General features: G+C 45.0%; 1 protein-coding gene across 7 annotated transcripts in view; it reads right to left on the bottom strand.

The window, feature by feature from the left end:
• Positions 1 to 1,505: 1,505 nt before the first annotated feature.
• Positions 1,506 to 15,000, bottom strand: part of xylb (xylulokinase homolog (H. influenzae)) — a 26,579-nt gene continuing 13,084 nt past the window's right edge. For 5 of the 7 annotated variants that reach the window (XM_044176199.1, XM_044176196.1, XM_044176203.1 and 2 more), the window contains 3 exons: positions 13,800 to 13,887; positions 9,326 to 9,420; positions 1,506 to 2,413 (listed from right to left, as the gene is read on the bottom strand). In XM_044176199.1, the coding sequence (XP_044032134.1) occupies positions 2,345 to 2,413; positions 9,326 to 9,420; positions 13,800 to 13,887 (252 nt within the window). In that variant the 3' untranslated portion in view covers positions 1,506 to 2,344. Of the gene's footprint in view, positions 2,414 to 7,584; positions 8,007 to 9,325; positions 9,421 to 13,799; positions 13,888 to 15,000 lie in introns of those variants that run through there. The other 2 variants (XM_044176197.1, XM_044176198.1) reach the window with 2 other exon arrangements.

Genomic DNA, 15,000 nt, shown 5'->3' with positions numbered 1-15,000 from the left:
GGTCGGTGGCAACCTCCGGGGCTGAAAAATGAAGCCAACAGGAAGTGCCAAAAACTGCAGTTCCTTGAACGGCCACTTGAGGCTCTAAAAGCGAGTAGAGCCCCGTGTTAAAATGACTTCACAGCAGAAATAAACATGTTTACAGCCTGATACAAAACACGGTTTTGGTGTCTAAAGCTAATTTCCCGCTTCATGACAACTGTGAGGGGGTGAATTTAAAATTAAAGCTTAAAGTTCTGCATAATTAAGGACGTGGCACTTTGAGTGACAGGCGGGTGCCCTCTCAGGTGGCCAGCCGCTAGGTGGTTCAGCAACCAGGCTTCATTCGGGCCGCCTCAGCTCCACCGTTTTTTCCACCTCCGCCCATTTTTGGATTAGCCGGAGTCAGGGACTGCCAAGATGGTGACGGCCGGAGCCGCCGGGAGCCACCCACGGACACTACATCCATGTTTTATACAGTCTATGGTGGAGGCGATAACAGACTCCTGGTGTCCACGTAGAGACGATAACAGATAATAACAGAGTCCATAATGTCGATAATGACTCCCAGATGTCCACGTAGAGACAATAATGGAAAGTAATGTACTCCCAGGTAACTGACAACAACTGACCCCCAAGTGTCAATAGAGACAATAAGGGACTTTCAGTTGTCCACAGAGACGATAACAGATAATAACGGAGTCCATAATGTCGATAACGACTCCCAGGTGTCCAGGTACACATGACAACAGACTCCCAGGTGTCCATGTAGAAGCGATGGCGGATGATAGCAGTGATCACAAACTGAGACTGTGGCTGTGGCTCAGTTTTTACTGCTGCTGGATGGTTTGCTGTCAGCGCTGCTCGTGAGGAGCAAGTGTTATACTAACTGATCAGAAATGACTCAATCAATCAGTAATAAGTAATGATATTGCCAAGATGGAGTTTGTGAAAAAACACTGTTTTTCACTTCAATTAAAATTTTAACATCCGCAGCGTGTTGAATGCAGGTTTAACCTGAATTCAAAATGTGACGAGGGCAGCAAATTAGCTTTAGCTAGACACTCTATATACAGCTGTTACATTACTTTTTCTTATGTAACAATGTTTATCTGTGTTGCTGCTGTTAAACAAACTAATATATATATATATCTATATATATATAGATATATATAACAGATGATTGGGGCTGTGAGGAGCAGCTCGGCGCTGCAGCAGACTGAAGAAAACAAACAACCACTCACACTCAGAAACAGAAACCAATCAAAAGCTGCTACTGCCTTATCTGTTAGCCTGGCAAATCAAATTACCACCGCACTGTAACTTCTCATTAGGCAGAGGACGTTTAAATTAGTTTAAGATTTAATCAAACCATTTCCTGTTTGTTATTGTTTACCTGTGGGCTGAAATAGTTTGTCAGTTAACACTCGGTGAGAAGCTGAATAATTCCTCCGTTTGTTTCTGAGTTTCAGTATTCGTTCTGTTCTTGAGTCTAACTGACAAGAAGGGAAACAACCAAACTAGTGTTCATGACATCGTTTAGTTTATTGAAAATTATACATCAAAAAACACCATCTGTATTCTGTCATGCCACAACTTTAACATAATCCACAACTGTAATCGTCAGAATTCGTCCTAAACACTAACTTGTTGAATGAGTCTGTTACCTGAGGCCTTGATCCTAAAGCTCAGCACAATTAAAAAAAATGCATCTTTGGCTAATGTAACTTTAAATTTATCAACAACCGTAGCTGTTGTAGAACTAACTTCAGCTTCCAACGTCAGGTAACAATCCAGCTACATGCTGATCCAGCGACCTGGATCGGCCCCGGTCCAGATCCTTCGAGTCTGTAACGTCGTCAGCATACTGACACAGTAATGTCAGCTGTTTAAACCTTTCGGTTTTGCCGTGTTGTTGCCACCTCGGTGACTTCAGGAATGACGTGGGACGAATTTATTCTGATGGAGAACATTCATCAGGACATATCGTGTCATACTTTGTGTCCAAACGAGTTATTTTTAATTGAACTGTGTGTTTTTTTCTCCTTTTAATTGAAGTGGTATTAATGAAAGTATTGAAATTAAAAGACGCTGTGTGTTATTTTACATTCATTTGGTGGCTGATTTGATCTCCAGTTCAATTATCTTTTTAATACGTATTCCTGAAAAGCACTTCCATTAATCTGTTTTTGTTTTTATTGACTAGCAGCACTAATTAATTACTAATAAAATTCAGGTAGAGAGGACACCAACGTTTTTAGTTTTTGAGTAAAGCTTATTATACTCAAAGTCACATTCAGTATTTTAGTTTTTCTGTCTCATCATCTCCATTAAACGCTTCTTCGACAGAGCTGATTGGTGTGGCTCAGGGCCGGGTCTCCTGCAGGACTCTCTCCTCCAATCGGGCGTAGCGCTTCAGCATCTGGTCGTACACCTGGAACACACACAGGAAGAAGTCTGTAAAGTTGGAAAGGTCCAGCCGACAGTGGGAGAAGAAGTACTGAGAACTTTTACTAAAAGTACCAATACCACGACCCATACCATTTTATTATATTATCAATAAATGCAGGCACGTCTATGCATTCACAGCTGACTGTCTCTGTTAGACTGTAAACTGTGCAAATGTAAATGTTAGTTTGGATCGGGCTCAGAAGATCTACGTTCAGATTCAGATCTTTACAGTCGACCGGCGAAGCTTTCTTATTAGCATCAGCGCCGATCTCTGTGGGGGCCCGTTCACACCCGCTAAACAAAAAGGTTCTTTAAAAGTTAGGAATGATTTTAATCCTAATATTTTCCCCATCATTTCATCTGTACGAGTCTCCAAAGGCAAACCTACAGACGAGCGTTACCCCGAAGAGAAAAACGGCTCCGGTGTTTCCTGTGCGTGAAGTCGCACCGCCGAACGCTTTCTGTCACGTTACGCTGCTGCGTCATGTCTAATATCCTGCTGCACAGAACGGACATTCATTCACCAGCCTGCGATTAGTGCTGTACGTCTGTGTGTGTGTGTGTGTGTGTGTGTTTCAGCAGAGCTCATTATTTATTTATGAGCTCTGCTGTTTAATTATGGAAGACGAACACGAGAGAACATCACTTCAGTAAACATACATTAGAATAACATGGGACCCTGGCGTGTGTGTGTGTGTGTGTGTGTGTGTGTGTGTGTTCTTATCGTCCAGTAAACATTAATAACGCCATAAAAACGTCAGTAGCATCTTTTATTAAGAGTCAGGATGTAAATCCGGCCTGCTGCGTGCCGAGGAAGAGAGACCTGCAGGAACCTTTGCACCGGTCGAAGTTCAAAACCTCTCAGAGAGGAAGACCGCCGCTGGTTTCCTGTTTCCTCCACCAAGACGTTTCAATTCCTGTCAAACGGCAGATAAACGTCACCAAACGTTAGCTAAAGAGGTGGCGGATCAGTTTTGGGAGGCGATGACCCAGAGTCTTACTGTAATATTCATTTTCATATTCGCTCAATGCACTCGGTATTCATGCTGTTTGCTTTTAGTACAAAGTGGTGCAGTGCACACTAGCTGCCAAAGCATTAGCGCTGCATTAGCACGGTGTACAGCTGCAGTACACGTGGACATCATCCTTCAGGCTCTGAAGTGATATTTCTAGAAGCCTAGAGTTCATCTTTACGATCTGCTGCCATCCTGGGGCCAGAAAACGTGGCGTGGCTATTCTGTGGGCCCCCACGCAAGTGGCCCAAACGGCTAACGTGTCGCGGGCCAAAACCCCACGTCAGGTTGAACTGAACTGCGTTTACTGGGCAGACTGCGGGCCCAGAGCTGGGCCGAGTGCTGCTTCCTGGAGCCCAAATCCAGCTGGCAGCTGTTGACGGGGGATTACTATGCTGCTGTTTGCTGCTTCTTCACGGTTTGATCCACTTATGACACTTCGTAACACGTTCGAGAACAGTGATTTATGAATGCATTTATTCTGGTTATTATTATTCAAGTCGGTGTTTAATCTGAATTCATCTAATTAAAAATAATACAGGTTTTTTTCCTGACTAGCTACAGGGCTGCCACTGAACCCTAAAGATTTACACATCAAAATAAATGTCAAGAGATCAATACGTTCGGCAACTGGCCTCACAGATACAGCAGAAACAGTAGAAGGAAACGCACTTCCTGTATCTGTGAGTGTGAAAACACTTGATTTGTCCGTTAATCACAGCTCACGGAGTCCAGCTCCGGTGGTTTAGTTAGTTACAGCCGGACAGTTACAGGAGCTGAGAGACGTAACAACCAAAACTACTACAGTAATGCCTCCGGAGCGTAAAAGAGACACAACTTGGTTTTCCTTTGATGGTTTTGGTCTCATAGCATTTTTTAGGACGGACCATAATCTTTGATAAAAGGATATTTAATATTTATCACACGTGTCCAGTCCCGTCAAGAAGAACAGACTGTTGATATTCCAGAGTTTGGACATGAAGAACAACACGAACACAAACTTCTCCTTCTTCGTGTCTGCTGATTAACGCCGCCGCCAGCAGCTGGACTGGTGTGGAGCAGATCCACGGAGGGAAGTGTGCGAATTATATTTGTTCCCATAAATATATTAACTTTGGGAAGTGTTGGTGAAGTAGCAAATATGATCCTCTGAATCCACGTAGGATTTATAATGACCAGCTCATGATGCGTGTCAACATCACACTGCTACAGTTGTTGCCGGCTGTCTTTGTTTGGCGCTGAGCTCTTTGAGTTTTTATTCGATTCGTGCGATTTGCATATTTTTGGTTCGTGCAGATGAGTCGGCGCTCCGGTGCAGACGGCGGAGTTCAGAAGGTGAAGAGGAGCAGACAGGTCGAGCTGTCAAACACGTGAAGGTAATTAAACCGAACACGTTGAAATGAACACTGTCTCATACCTGAGATGATGACCCCCCCCCCCCCGGGACGCTGACAAGTGATTGACAGAACAAAAATAAAAAGGAAAGTAAAAGCCCGTCACTGCTCACCTCCGGCCCTCGCCTCCTTTATCATCCCATTTCTTCTGCCTCCCTTCATCTCCTCCTGTTCAGCACCTCGCTGCTCTCGGAGGACAACTCAGTTCCCGTCTGTCACTGAAAATCATTTCAACCAAACCCCCCCCCTCTTGTTTTTTCTTCATTATCAGTTTTGTTTTTGTGGAACTGTTTTTCTCTCGTCCTTCCTCTTATCTTTGAAGTGAAGCGCTGCTTTTTATTCCTCCCGTTTCCACCCGGAGACAGAAAAAAAAAAAAAAAGACACGCTGATATCAAAACGTAAAATTATGACGAAGGAAAAGTCCAAATGAAATGAGACTGCAGACTCAGTAAAGTGTAGGAGACCAAAATGAGACGTTTTGTTTGAAGTACGCAGAAGCAAACGTGACCTGAATTTAAGAAATAGCGTCCTAACGCGAGCTGTGGGTGGAGGAGCAGTCCAACGTGTTTCGCTTTATTTCTGTCAGTGAGCGTTAAACCGCCCTGTGTTGAGCTGCTCTGGAAACATGCGCTCTGCTAAAACATGCCAATAAAGATTATTTCAAATGAAAGTCAGCTGAGAGGGAGGGGGGGGGGGGTCCTGTTCAAATATTCAACGTTTCCTTTAATTTGCTTCATACAGTTTGGTGCTATTCGGTAATGTTGCTAATAAAGCTTTGAATATGAAAAGATGAAACTGTATTTAGCGAGACAGCGTGGAGAGGCAGAACGGAGGAGAGACTATTGAACCCTGAGCCTGAACCCTGAGCCTGAACCCTGAACCCCAGCCTGAACCCTGAGCCTGAACCCCAGCCAAACCCTGAGCCTGAACCCTGAGCCTGAACCCTGAGCCTGAACCCTGAACCCCAGCCTGAACCCTGAGCCTGAACCCCAGCCAAACCCTGAGCCTGAACCCTGAGCCTGAACCCCAGCCTGAACCCTGAGCCTGAACCCTGAGCCTGAACCCCAGCCAAACCCTGAGCCTGAACCCTGAACCCTGAGCCTGAACCCCAGCCAAACCCTGAGCCTGAACCCCAGCCAAACCCTGAGCCTGAACCCTGAACCCTGAGCCTGAACCCCGAGCCTGACCCTGAGCCTGAACCCTGAGCCTGAACCCTGAGCCTGAACCCTGAGCCTGAACAGAGGCCTAAAGGCTCGCTCACACCAGCATTCAAAGCGGCAACATTTTGCGGTAACATCGATTCACTCCAACAGCATCGCCGGACTAAACTGCTCCACAACAGAGACGTGGTCTGCACACAGTTATGAGGCCACAAACATGACCTTTGGTCTAGACGGTAACCCGAGACTCTCGACTCTCTCTCGATTTAGGTTCAGGAACGCACACAATGAAGAAACTATACAAACAAATCTCGCGAGAGTTTCACAAATCCAGTACAGAGACGACAAAAGGAAGCTCAGAGAGATACTGTGACCAGGGTTCCCACCCGTCCCATAAAATACGGAACCGTCCGGTACCTGGAAACTGAAAGACGTGTTCCACATTGAGGGACGCGCTTTGTTCCGTATTTTTGAGAATCGATTCAGTGCAAGTCTATGGGAGAGAAATATTACAGGTTAGACTATTAAGACTTGATTAAGCGATTTGTCTGTTGTCCCACCAGCCAACCAGAGAGGCCGGGGAGGCGGAGAAACAGCTGTTTCTCTCTGTCGTCCCTCGACTTCCCTGTCGTTGTTTTGTCGGCAATAATCCACGCCGAATTTAACCCTCTTGATTTATAAAACACCTCGAATAAACGAGTTCACTCCGTGAGTGCCTTGGTACATAAACAGGAAACGAATCTGGTGAGTAAACAGAAAACACTGCCACCCCCCCCGCCGCCGTTCCATATTTGACCGGACCGCTGACCCCTAACCCCGTTAGTCTGAGGAGGACCTGACAAACCGCTCTCACTTCCTTCTGTTAAACTGTTGGCAAAGCAAGATGTCTCCAAAACATTAAAAATACAAGCTTTACATTTTTTCAAAATGAATCCAAGATGTGGCCAATGTACAGAAACAAGCTGATCGCTGCAGACTCTCAATGCGCTGCACCGGAAAGACAAGAACTCAGATCGAATCCGAATCTGTCTTTAAATACTCATTTAAAGACAGACTGCGGTTATGTTTGCACTGAAATGTGACCTAAGTTTTAAGCAGTCTGAAGTCGTTTTCTCTCTGTAACGCCTCGAGCGCAGACTGGTAATGTGTGAGGAGCGTCGAAACAGCCGCACACACAGGCAGCAGCGCGGCGTGCATCGCTGTGGGTTGACGCATGTCAGCTGATCGGGACGCACCGCTGTCCTGTCTCTCCAGAAAAGCAGCTGTTTTATTCCTGGATCGACACATCAGACTGCTTTCAGCTGACTACGTCACAGGACACGACTCAGCTGATGTGTTCTGCACTGACCTCTCAACCACCAACCTCACAAATATGTATATATATATATATATATATATATATAATATAATATAATCACGTTCCATTATGTACTGTGAATTTACAACATTTTGCAATTGTAAAAGGTTTCCAGCTTCGCTAGCCGGGTCTGTGTGAGTGTGAGTGTGTGTGTGTGTGTGTGTGTGAGTGTGTGTGTGTGTGTGTGTGTGTGTGTGTGTGTGTGTGTGTGTGTGTGTGTGTGTGACAGGCCTATCATGTCGTTTCCTTCTCTGCTGTTCCATAAGGGAACGAGCCGTTTAATGAAGAGGCAGTGAGTCATGAAAGTAGGACAGCGTGTGTGTATCTGCAGCCATGGATGTTTAAATGGGTTTCCATGCATGCACGTACACGTGTTTGTGTACTTATGCCTCTGTGTGTGTGTGTGTGTGTGTGTGTGTGTGTGTGTGTTATGAAACCCTGATATGTCTCCCATATTCTCCTTCCTTTCAAACTTTAGCAGCAGATCTGCATCAAACTGACTTGTCTCCTCACGCTGCGTCGGGGTTGACGGTCGGTGTTGGGGAGTTGTACTGCACATGTTTTAAAGTCGTATGAAGCCTTCGGTGTCTCAGAGCTGTGTGAGGTCTGTCCTCAGGTGATGTCACTCGAGTCGGCGGTCGGGGCTGAAGGCTACAGGTGTGACGATGAAACAAAGGTGTTGGTGTGGAGTCAGAACGCAGCGAGCTCAGCAGACCGCTGCTCCTCTCTGCTGCAGGCTGCATTAGCCGCTACTAGCGTAACAATCTCACACCCAGCTGTCGGTGGTGGAGATGCATTGTGGGTAATGTAGGCGCCAGGTTTTGACAAAGAAGAAGAATGTGTGAAATAACAAAGACGATCTCTCTGGTTCTGCTGCAGCGATTCGGATCCTGAGTCTGGCAGAGTCGCGTCGACAGCAGTGCACTGCAACGCCTTACAGGTTTACAGATTTTACAAACAACATGAGGAGCTTAGAGATATGATTCGCTGTTACAGACTGAACAGTACATAAAGTAGTAAGATGAGTCTGACCTCGAGCAGCTGCAACATTAAAACTCTGCTCACACACGAGTGAACCAGTAATAATGTTCAATAACATGCAGAAAATATTCATAAAGCTCTTAAAGGGGCTTTAACTTTTATACTTAAAGTTCATTTTGCTGATGATACTTCTGAGCGCAGGCCTTTTAGTGTTTTTACACTGTTCACTTCAGTAAAGGACCTGAATCGCTGTTTCACGTGGTCTTCCTCAGCAGACGGAGCTCGCCCGGCTGTCGTGGAGTTCAAATTGATTTCATTTTTCTGAGCAGTTTGAAAGTTCAGTCTCAGACTTTAAGCCAACGGGGACGAGACGTCCGCAGAGTGCTCCATCTGCTGAGGAAGATCATGTGATGGAATCAAAAGCTCCAGGACAGAGCCCGTGGCGAGACACACAGTGCCGTAGTGTTTTCACGCTTATGCTGTTAACGTTTAACCGGATGCAGCCGCTGACATTTCCAGGTCTGAACTTATAAAACCAAATATTTACACACGATAATTCCTGTCAACCGCTTCGAACCGGTTTACTCAGATCTGCTCCCCCGTCTTGTAAATGTTAGTCGTGTTTGACCCTTTCATGTTTGTGTCGCGTCTGAAACTCCAGTAACTGCAGTTACTTAACGGCGGCAGAATTCAAACCCACAAGTCTCTCTCATCAACGCGTTTGTTGAGGCTAAAGGGCCTGGAGACCCTCCCCGCCCCCGCACAACCTCGCGAGTGATGAGCCAAGCGAAATGCCAAAACACGACAGTGTGTGTGTGTGTGTGTGTGTGTGTGTGTGTGTGTGGGAGGACATACCGCAGGGAAATATACCAGTATAACACACACACACACTGTGACTAGTTTAATAAATGCTAATGACACTGCTGAGGAACAGTAGCAGTGTGTGTGTGTGTGTGTGTGTGTGTGTGTGTGTGTGTGTGTGTGTGTACCTCCTGTGCTGCAGGATGTGGGGTGGCGACCAGTTGTGGTTCCGGTGCTTTCTTCACCACTTCAAAGAAGGAAACTCCAGATTCTGCAACCAGGCCTGAAAACACACGTCGGCCAATCAGAGAATCAGGTTTCTGCATCACTAACCAATCAGAGGTTTAGGTTCTGGGTCCAGGCTCATTAACCAATCAGGGGTCTAGGTTCTGGGTCCAGGGTCATTGACCAGTCACTTCCTTCCGTCACCATTAACCAATAGTGCGTCTGTATCCTGACCAGTTAGGTGAGAGTGCGTTAGTTTGTCCTCCGTTACACGATCAGTGTTCTTAATGACAAGGAAAAGGCTCATTAACCAATCAGGGGTCTAGGTTCTGGGTCCAGGCTCATTAACCAATCAGGGGTCTAGGTTCTGGGTCCAGGCTCATTAACCAATCAGGGGTCCAGTTCAGAGTCTGGTAACCTGTTAGTGGAAGAGTCCAGAGGTCGTTCAGCAAACACCAGGGTCAAGTGTGAGACACATTCATACACGTCATGTTGAGTGTGTGTCGCAGTGTTAATCTCACACACACACACACACACACACACACACACACACACACACACTGATACAGTCATGGCCCTGCAGTACGGTCAACAAATCCATATTCATGTTGTGAAATGTTCACTGCCTCTGAGCCACATATTTACACTTCTACATTTTGTTTCTCATGTTTGTGTGCATAAAGGTGTGTGTGTGTGTGTGTGTTTGTGTGTGTGTGTGTGTGTGTGTGTGTGTGTGTGTAGCCATGCTAGCAGCTTGGCTCTGTGGGTGTTACTGTGTGTCTGTCAGTCCACCGCTTTGGACCAGACTGAAATATTATTAGATTGTAAATTAGATTATTATTATTATCATCATTCATTATTAGATGGATTGTCTTGAAGCTGTGTACACATTCATGGTTCCCAGAGGACCGGGACCGCTACCAGCTAACGGGCCTACCAGGCCCAGGGGCCCGAGTGGTCAGGGGCCCGAGTGGTCAGGGGCCCGAGTGGTCAGGGGGCCACTCTGTTCGAAGTGACTGTTAACATTTCTTGTTGGAAAGTCGATCAAACAACAACGAACGACGCGGCTGCGTGTCTTGATCTCATGTAGGAGGGGTGGGGGGGCCTTTAACGTGTCTGTGCCCGGGGCCCATTGTCTCATACTCTGTCCGTGGTGAACAGGGGGGTTCGTCTGTCAGTCTGTCTCTGTGCAGGTAAACCGGGCTCTGAAGTGTTAGCATGTTAATATCCTCGCTGATGCTGGAGTTCCTCTGAGATTCAAACCGCCGACACACCAAGGTGACTCTGAAGACGGAACAAGTTCACTTCCAGTCTCTTCACCTGTGTCCTCTACCTGTCTCTCTAACACAGTTAGTGTCTCTCGAGACGGATGCACAACTTCTTATACGTTCCTCTGCGGTCTCTCCATCCTCCTCTCTCTCTGCGGCCCCCTGCTGACTCTCTGAACTCGTTCGGTATCAAAGAACGGAGGTTTCAGTCCTGATCCATCACGTATTTCATCACGTGTTAATCAAAGTGGACAATTGGTGGACGTACGAGGACGAGTGTGCATAAACTGTATTTACAGTGGAAGGAGAGGCGGGTTCACCTTTGTCCAATCCATCCTGTTTTAAAGGACTACACCACTGTAAACCAGGGGTCTGAATCCCAGAGTGAGACCAGAGGCTGAGCCTGCTATCTTCACACTTATGGCCTGGGTATGATTGAACCAAACTAATTCGTACTAAGTTGTTCACAGACGTAGTTGTGTGTGAAATGAATGAATCTCCCCTCAGGATGAACTGTAATAACTCTTCTCCTCTAGCGCCACCATCAGGTCGACACGTTAACGCGTCCGACACTTTGGTCTCTGACCTGCAGAGCTGCTGACGCTCCCATCAGCCTCAGCTGCGCTCTGTGTTCACTGCTAACCAGCTAATGTTAGCATGCTAACATGCTAAGCTAAGAGCCCGCAGTGCTGTTATTGCTGCAGTTTTATTATCTGTAGTTTTTCTATCTTTGCCGACAGGAAACAGCTTTACTAGTTTTCTCATTAATTCAGTTTGTTCCTCATGAGACAAAAGAGCGTCAGTTATCTATTTATTTAAATATTCAAACTGGACACTAACCATATTACAAATGCAGACTTATTCATGCACTACAATTTATAGCCTTATTTGAAAATGTTTGGATATTATTCCTATAATTTCTATTGCTTCTTATTCTACTCTAGTTATTGATCTTTTGCAAACCTAATTTCCATCTTCTGTCACGTTAAATACTCCGCTCTTGGGCTGCTGATGTTGCATGTGACTGGCTTGAAATCCAGAACTACACCTCTTATGTGTGAACATGCTCATAGCTGGATTATCTAGGCAAAGCTGGAAACTGGTTTACACAATCCTGGGTCTTCTTCTTCCTCCCTGCCACACTTACGGAAACACGCCAGGTTAAACTATACCAGACTTTTCCTTTAACTGGATATTTTCTCCACTCTTAATGCTTCTTATACTTTGCATGCTCCTTTGGAGTGTGTGACAGTTGTTTTTATGCTGCCCTCCTAACCAGGTGAATCAGGTGATAACCAGCATTTCACCGGTTATCCAGGATAACCCACGTCAGGTAAGGTAAAGAGCCAAACTCGCTCCGGGCTTCTGAAAGAGCCGCTTCTTCCACAAAGCAGTCGCTGGCAGAAACTCTCCGAACGTGGCTTCTGTAACGGTGAGGAAAGGATTGCAGCACTAATGCAAGATGAATGCATGAAGAGGATTTCTGTGCATCCTGCTCTGTTGCAGAGTAATTGCATGTAGGACCCCCCTAACCCTCCCTGAGGCGCCGCTGCCCACGCATGAATCAGCGTTCGTTATTAACATCAGGAGGATTGCATTATGTCTTTTCAAGGCCACGCAACTGACTTCAGACGGCTGCTCGTGTTGAAGACTCGCCTCTCTCTCCGCCGCCTCCTGCATACAGATTTGATGGCTGTCACACGTGAAATCATCGGCGGCAGAGGATGTTTGCTATCTCGCCACTCAGCCAGTCTCTTTCATGTCGAGCGGGGGGGGGAATCTTTTTATCTGGCTTTATGAAGACATGCTACGCGCTCCCCTCGCCGACATTAAAAGCCCTCAGCAAAGAGGTGAAGCGCAGAATAAATTCTCAGAGAGAAGACGGACGACGCTCCGTTTATCTCACACAGCGGCCGATTTTAATGGCTTCCAGCGCGTGGAGAGATAAGAGCGTCCACGTCCAGCTGCTCAAACACCGACCCCCGAGTCATTTACTGCAGGCTTTAAATACACCGAGAACAGCCGGAGCTGCTGATCAATAATCAGCTGCAACCTCACCTGCAGGTCGATGGGTTTTATTTCTACCAGCACAGTCTGACATTTGACTGAATTCTGAACTATCGCACAGAAAAATGTGATTTGAAAAGGTCTTTAAATGTTAGAGCCACATGACCTTCACCAGGAGACATAAGACGAACATTTCCTTCACCGGAAAACTAAAGCGCTCAACAAGAAGCTAAACGTCCCCGACAGCTGGAGATACCGGCTATTGTTCAGATTTAATATTCAATCTGACGGCGAAGTCACATTACAGCGGAAAAACGGCGCAGTATTTACCCATCACTCCACAGTGCTAATGCTGCTAGCAGAGGACGACTGCTTCACAGTCTTTTAGCTGCATCTGCATGTTGATATTTTGTTTCAGTTTCTGTCTGGTCTCCAGATGAAGCCGTGTCGAGTAATCAGTGTTTCGTCCGTGTTTCAGTTCCAGCAGCGGTCAACTGTGATTGGCTGCGCCGTCGCAACTCACCACACACACAGTGACAACGTGAACGCAGATCTCTTTCCTTCCTTTAACTAATGTTTTCTTTCTTAATCCTTTATTTTCTTGTCTTTCCTTCCTTTTTAAAATCATCTTCTTTCCTTCATCTTTCGAACCTTAATTCTTTCTTCTAACCTTCTTTCCTTCCATAGTCTTATTTGACCTTATTCATACCTTACTTCCATCGTTCCTCCCTTAAATCCCTCTCTCCGACCCTCTTTTCTGCTTGAAGTATTTCTATCTGGAGCGGAGTGCAGAGAGAGAAAGCCTTCCTTTTTCTGCACTCTACCCTCCAACGCAGACATTTCAAAATAAAAGCTCACAGCACAATATTGCATAAATATATCAATGTCTTTCTTTCCTTCCAATATTTTAACTTTCCTTTCCTTCCCTCCTTCTTTCTTTACTTGTTTGAATGCACAAAATCTCCCGAACTAAACTCTGCCCTCTACTCTCCAACGCAGACATTTCAAAATAAAAGCTCACAGTACAATAACGCATAGTAAATTAAAAAGAATTAAAAAACAGATCTTAATTTATGCCAGGAGAGCTTCCACAGTACTGTAGTAGTAACAGTGGTATCAGCGGTATTATCAGTGTGTGTGTGTGTGTGTGTGTGTGTGTTACCGTGCAGCGCTCTGTAGGCTGATCCCAGACAGGCGGAGTTGGACAGATCGATGGTGTAAACCGGAGCGTTAAACACATCAGACAGAACCTGAGAAGAGAGAAACGAAGATGGTTTCTCTCTGAATCTCCTCTGGCTTCCTCCGTTCATTAAGCAAACAAAACGGAGCGACGGGGGAACATCCAAAAATTACAAAAGCTGCTCATTTGTATCTAAAATGAATGAATGAATGAATGAACAGCCCACAGATGATTCCCGTGTCACCCCTGAGCAGTCTGATGAATTATATTTCATGAAGACCTTTGTTTGGTGTTACAGCCCCGTCTGTCGTGATTAAACTGTTTGTTGCTTTGTGAGTCTTTAGGTGAAACAGGTGTTTTATTATCCTCTTTTTTACCTCTATTCAATGCTTAATAACTTCTCATATACACATCACAGAACCATAGCTAACAGCTTAAATTAGTGCACCATTAGCTGTATGAACATAAATTACTAAAGGTATTAACCTCAATGAAAATACAGCAAACTACAATATGAATCCAACAACCCAGACTGAGGCCATAAATGTTGCGTATGTCTGCCGAGATACTTAGGTTTTAAAAATAACTAATAATAACTAAAACTAAATAATAATAACTAAAAATAAATAATTTACGAGGGTTTGAAGCGAACTGTTCGCTACACGTGCAAACGAAGGGAAATCTGAGGCACGAAATTAAGCAGTTTAAGCTAAACATTAAAGGATGTGCGGACAGTTTAAGGGATGACTGAGGTGTTTAAAGAAACGTTTTTCACCAGTAATCAGTTAATCAGAAGTTTAAATTATATATATATATATATATATATACATATATATATATATATATATATATATATATATATATATATATATATATATATATATACACACACACATTTTACTTTAACAACTACTGCGGTTTCCTACAAACTAAAAGCTAAATTGTCTGAAGAAACACTGCTAACAAGTTAAAAGATGAATTGTTTTCAGGTGAGATGTTGTATGGGAGTTGCAGTTTAAGTTGTAGCACTAAAAGCAGCTGAAGTGTCAGTTGAAGTTGAAGCACTAAAAGGGTTTGAAGTGTAATCGCTTCAGTTTAAGCCCTGTAGGTGTAAGTACTGAAAGCAGTTGAACTGACAGTTGAACTGTAAAAGATGAAAGCAGTTGAAGTGTCAGCTGAATTG

This window comes from Siniperca chuatsi, linkage group LG19 (assembly GCF_020085105.1).
Source record: "Siniperca chuatsi isolate FFG_IHB_CAS linkage group LG19, ASM2008510v1, whole genome shotgun sequence".
In the NCBI taxonomy this organism is placed as follows: domain Eukaryota; kingdom Metazoa; phylum Chordata; class Actinopteri; order Centrarchiformes; family Sinipercidae; genus Siniperca; species Siniperca chuatsi.
The sequence above is the reverse complement of the archived record's forward strand: the minus strand, read 5'-3'. Positions and strand labels throughout refer to the sequence as shown.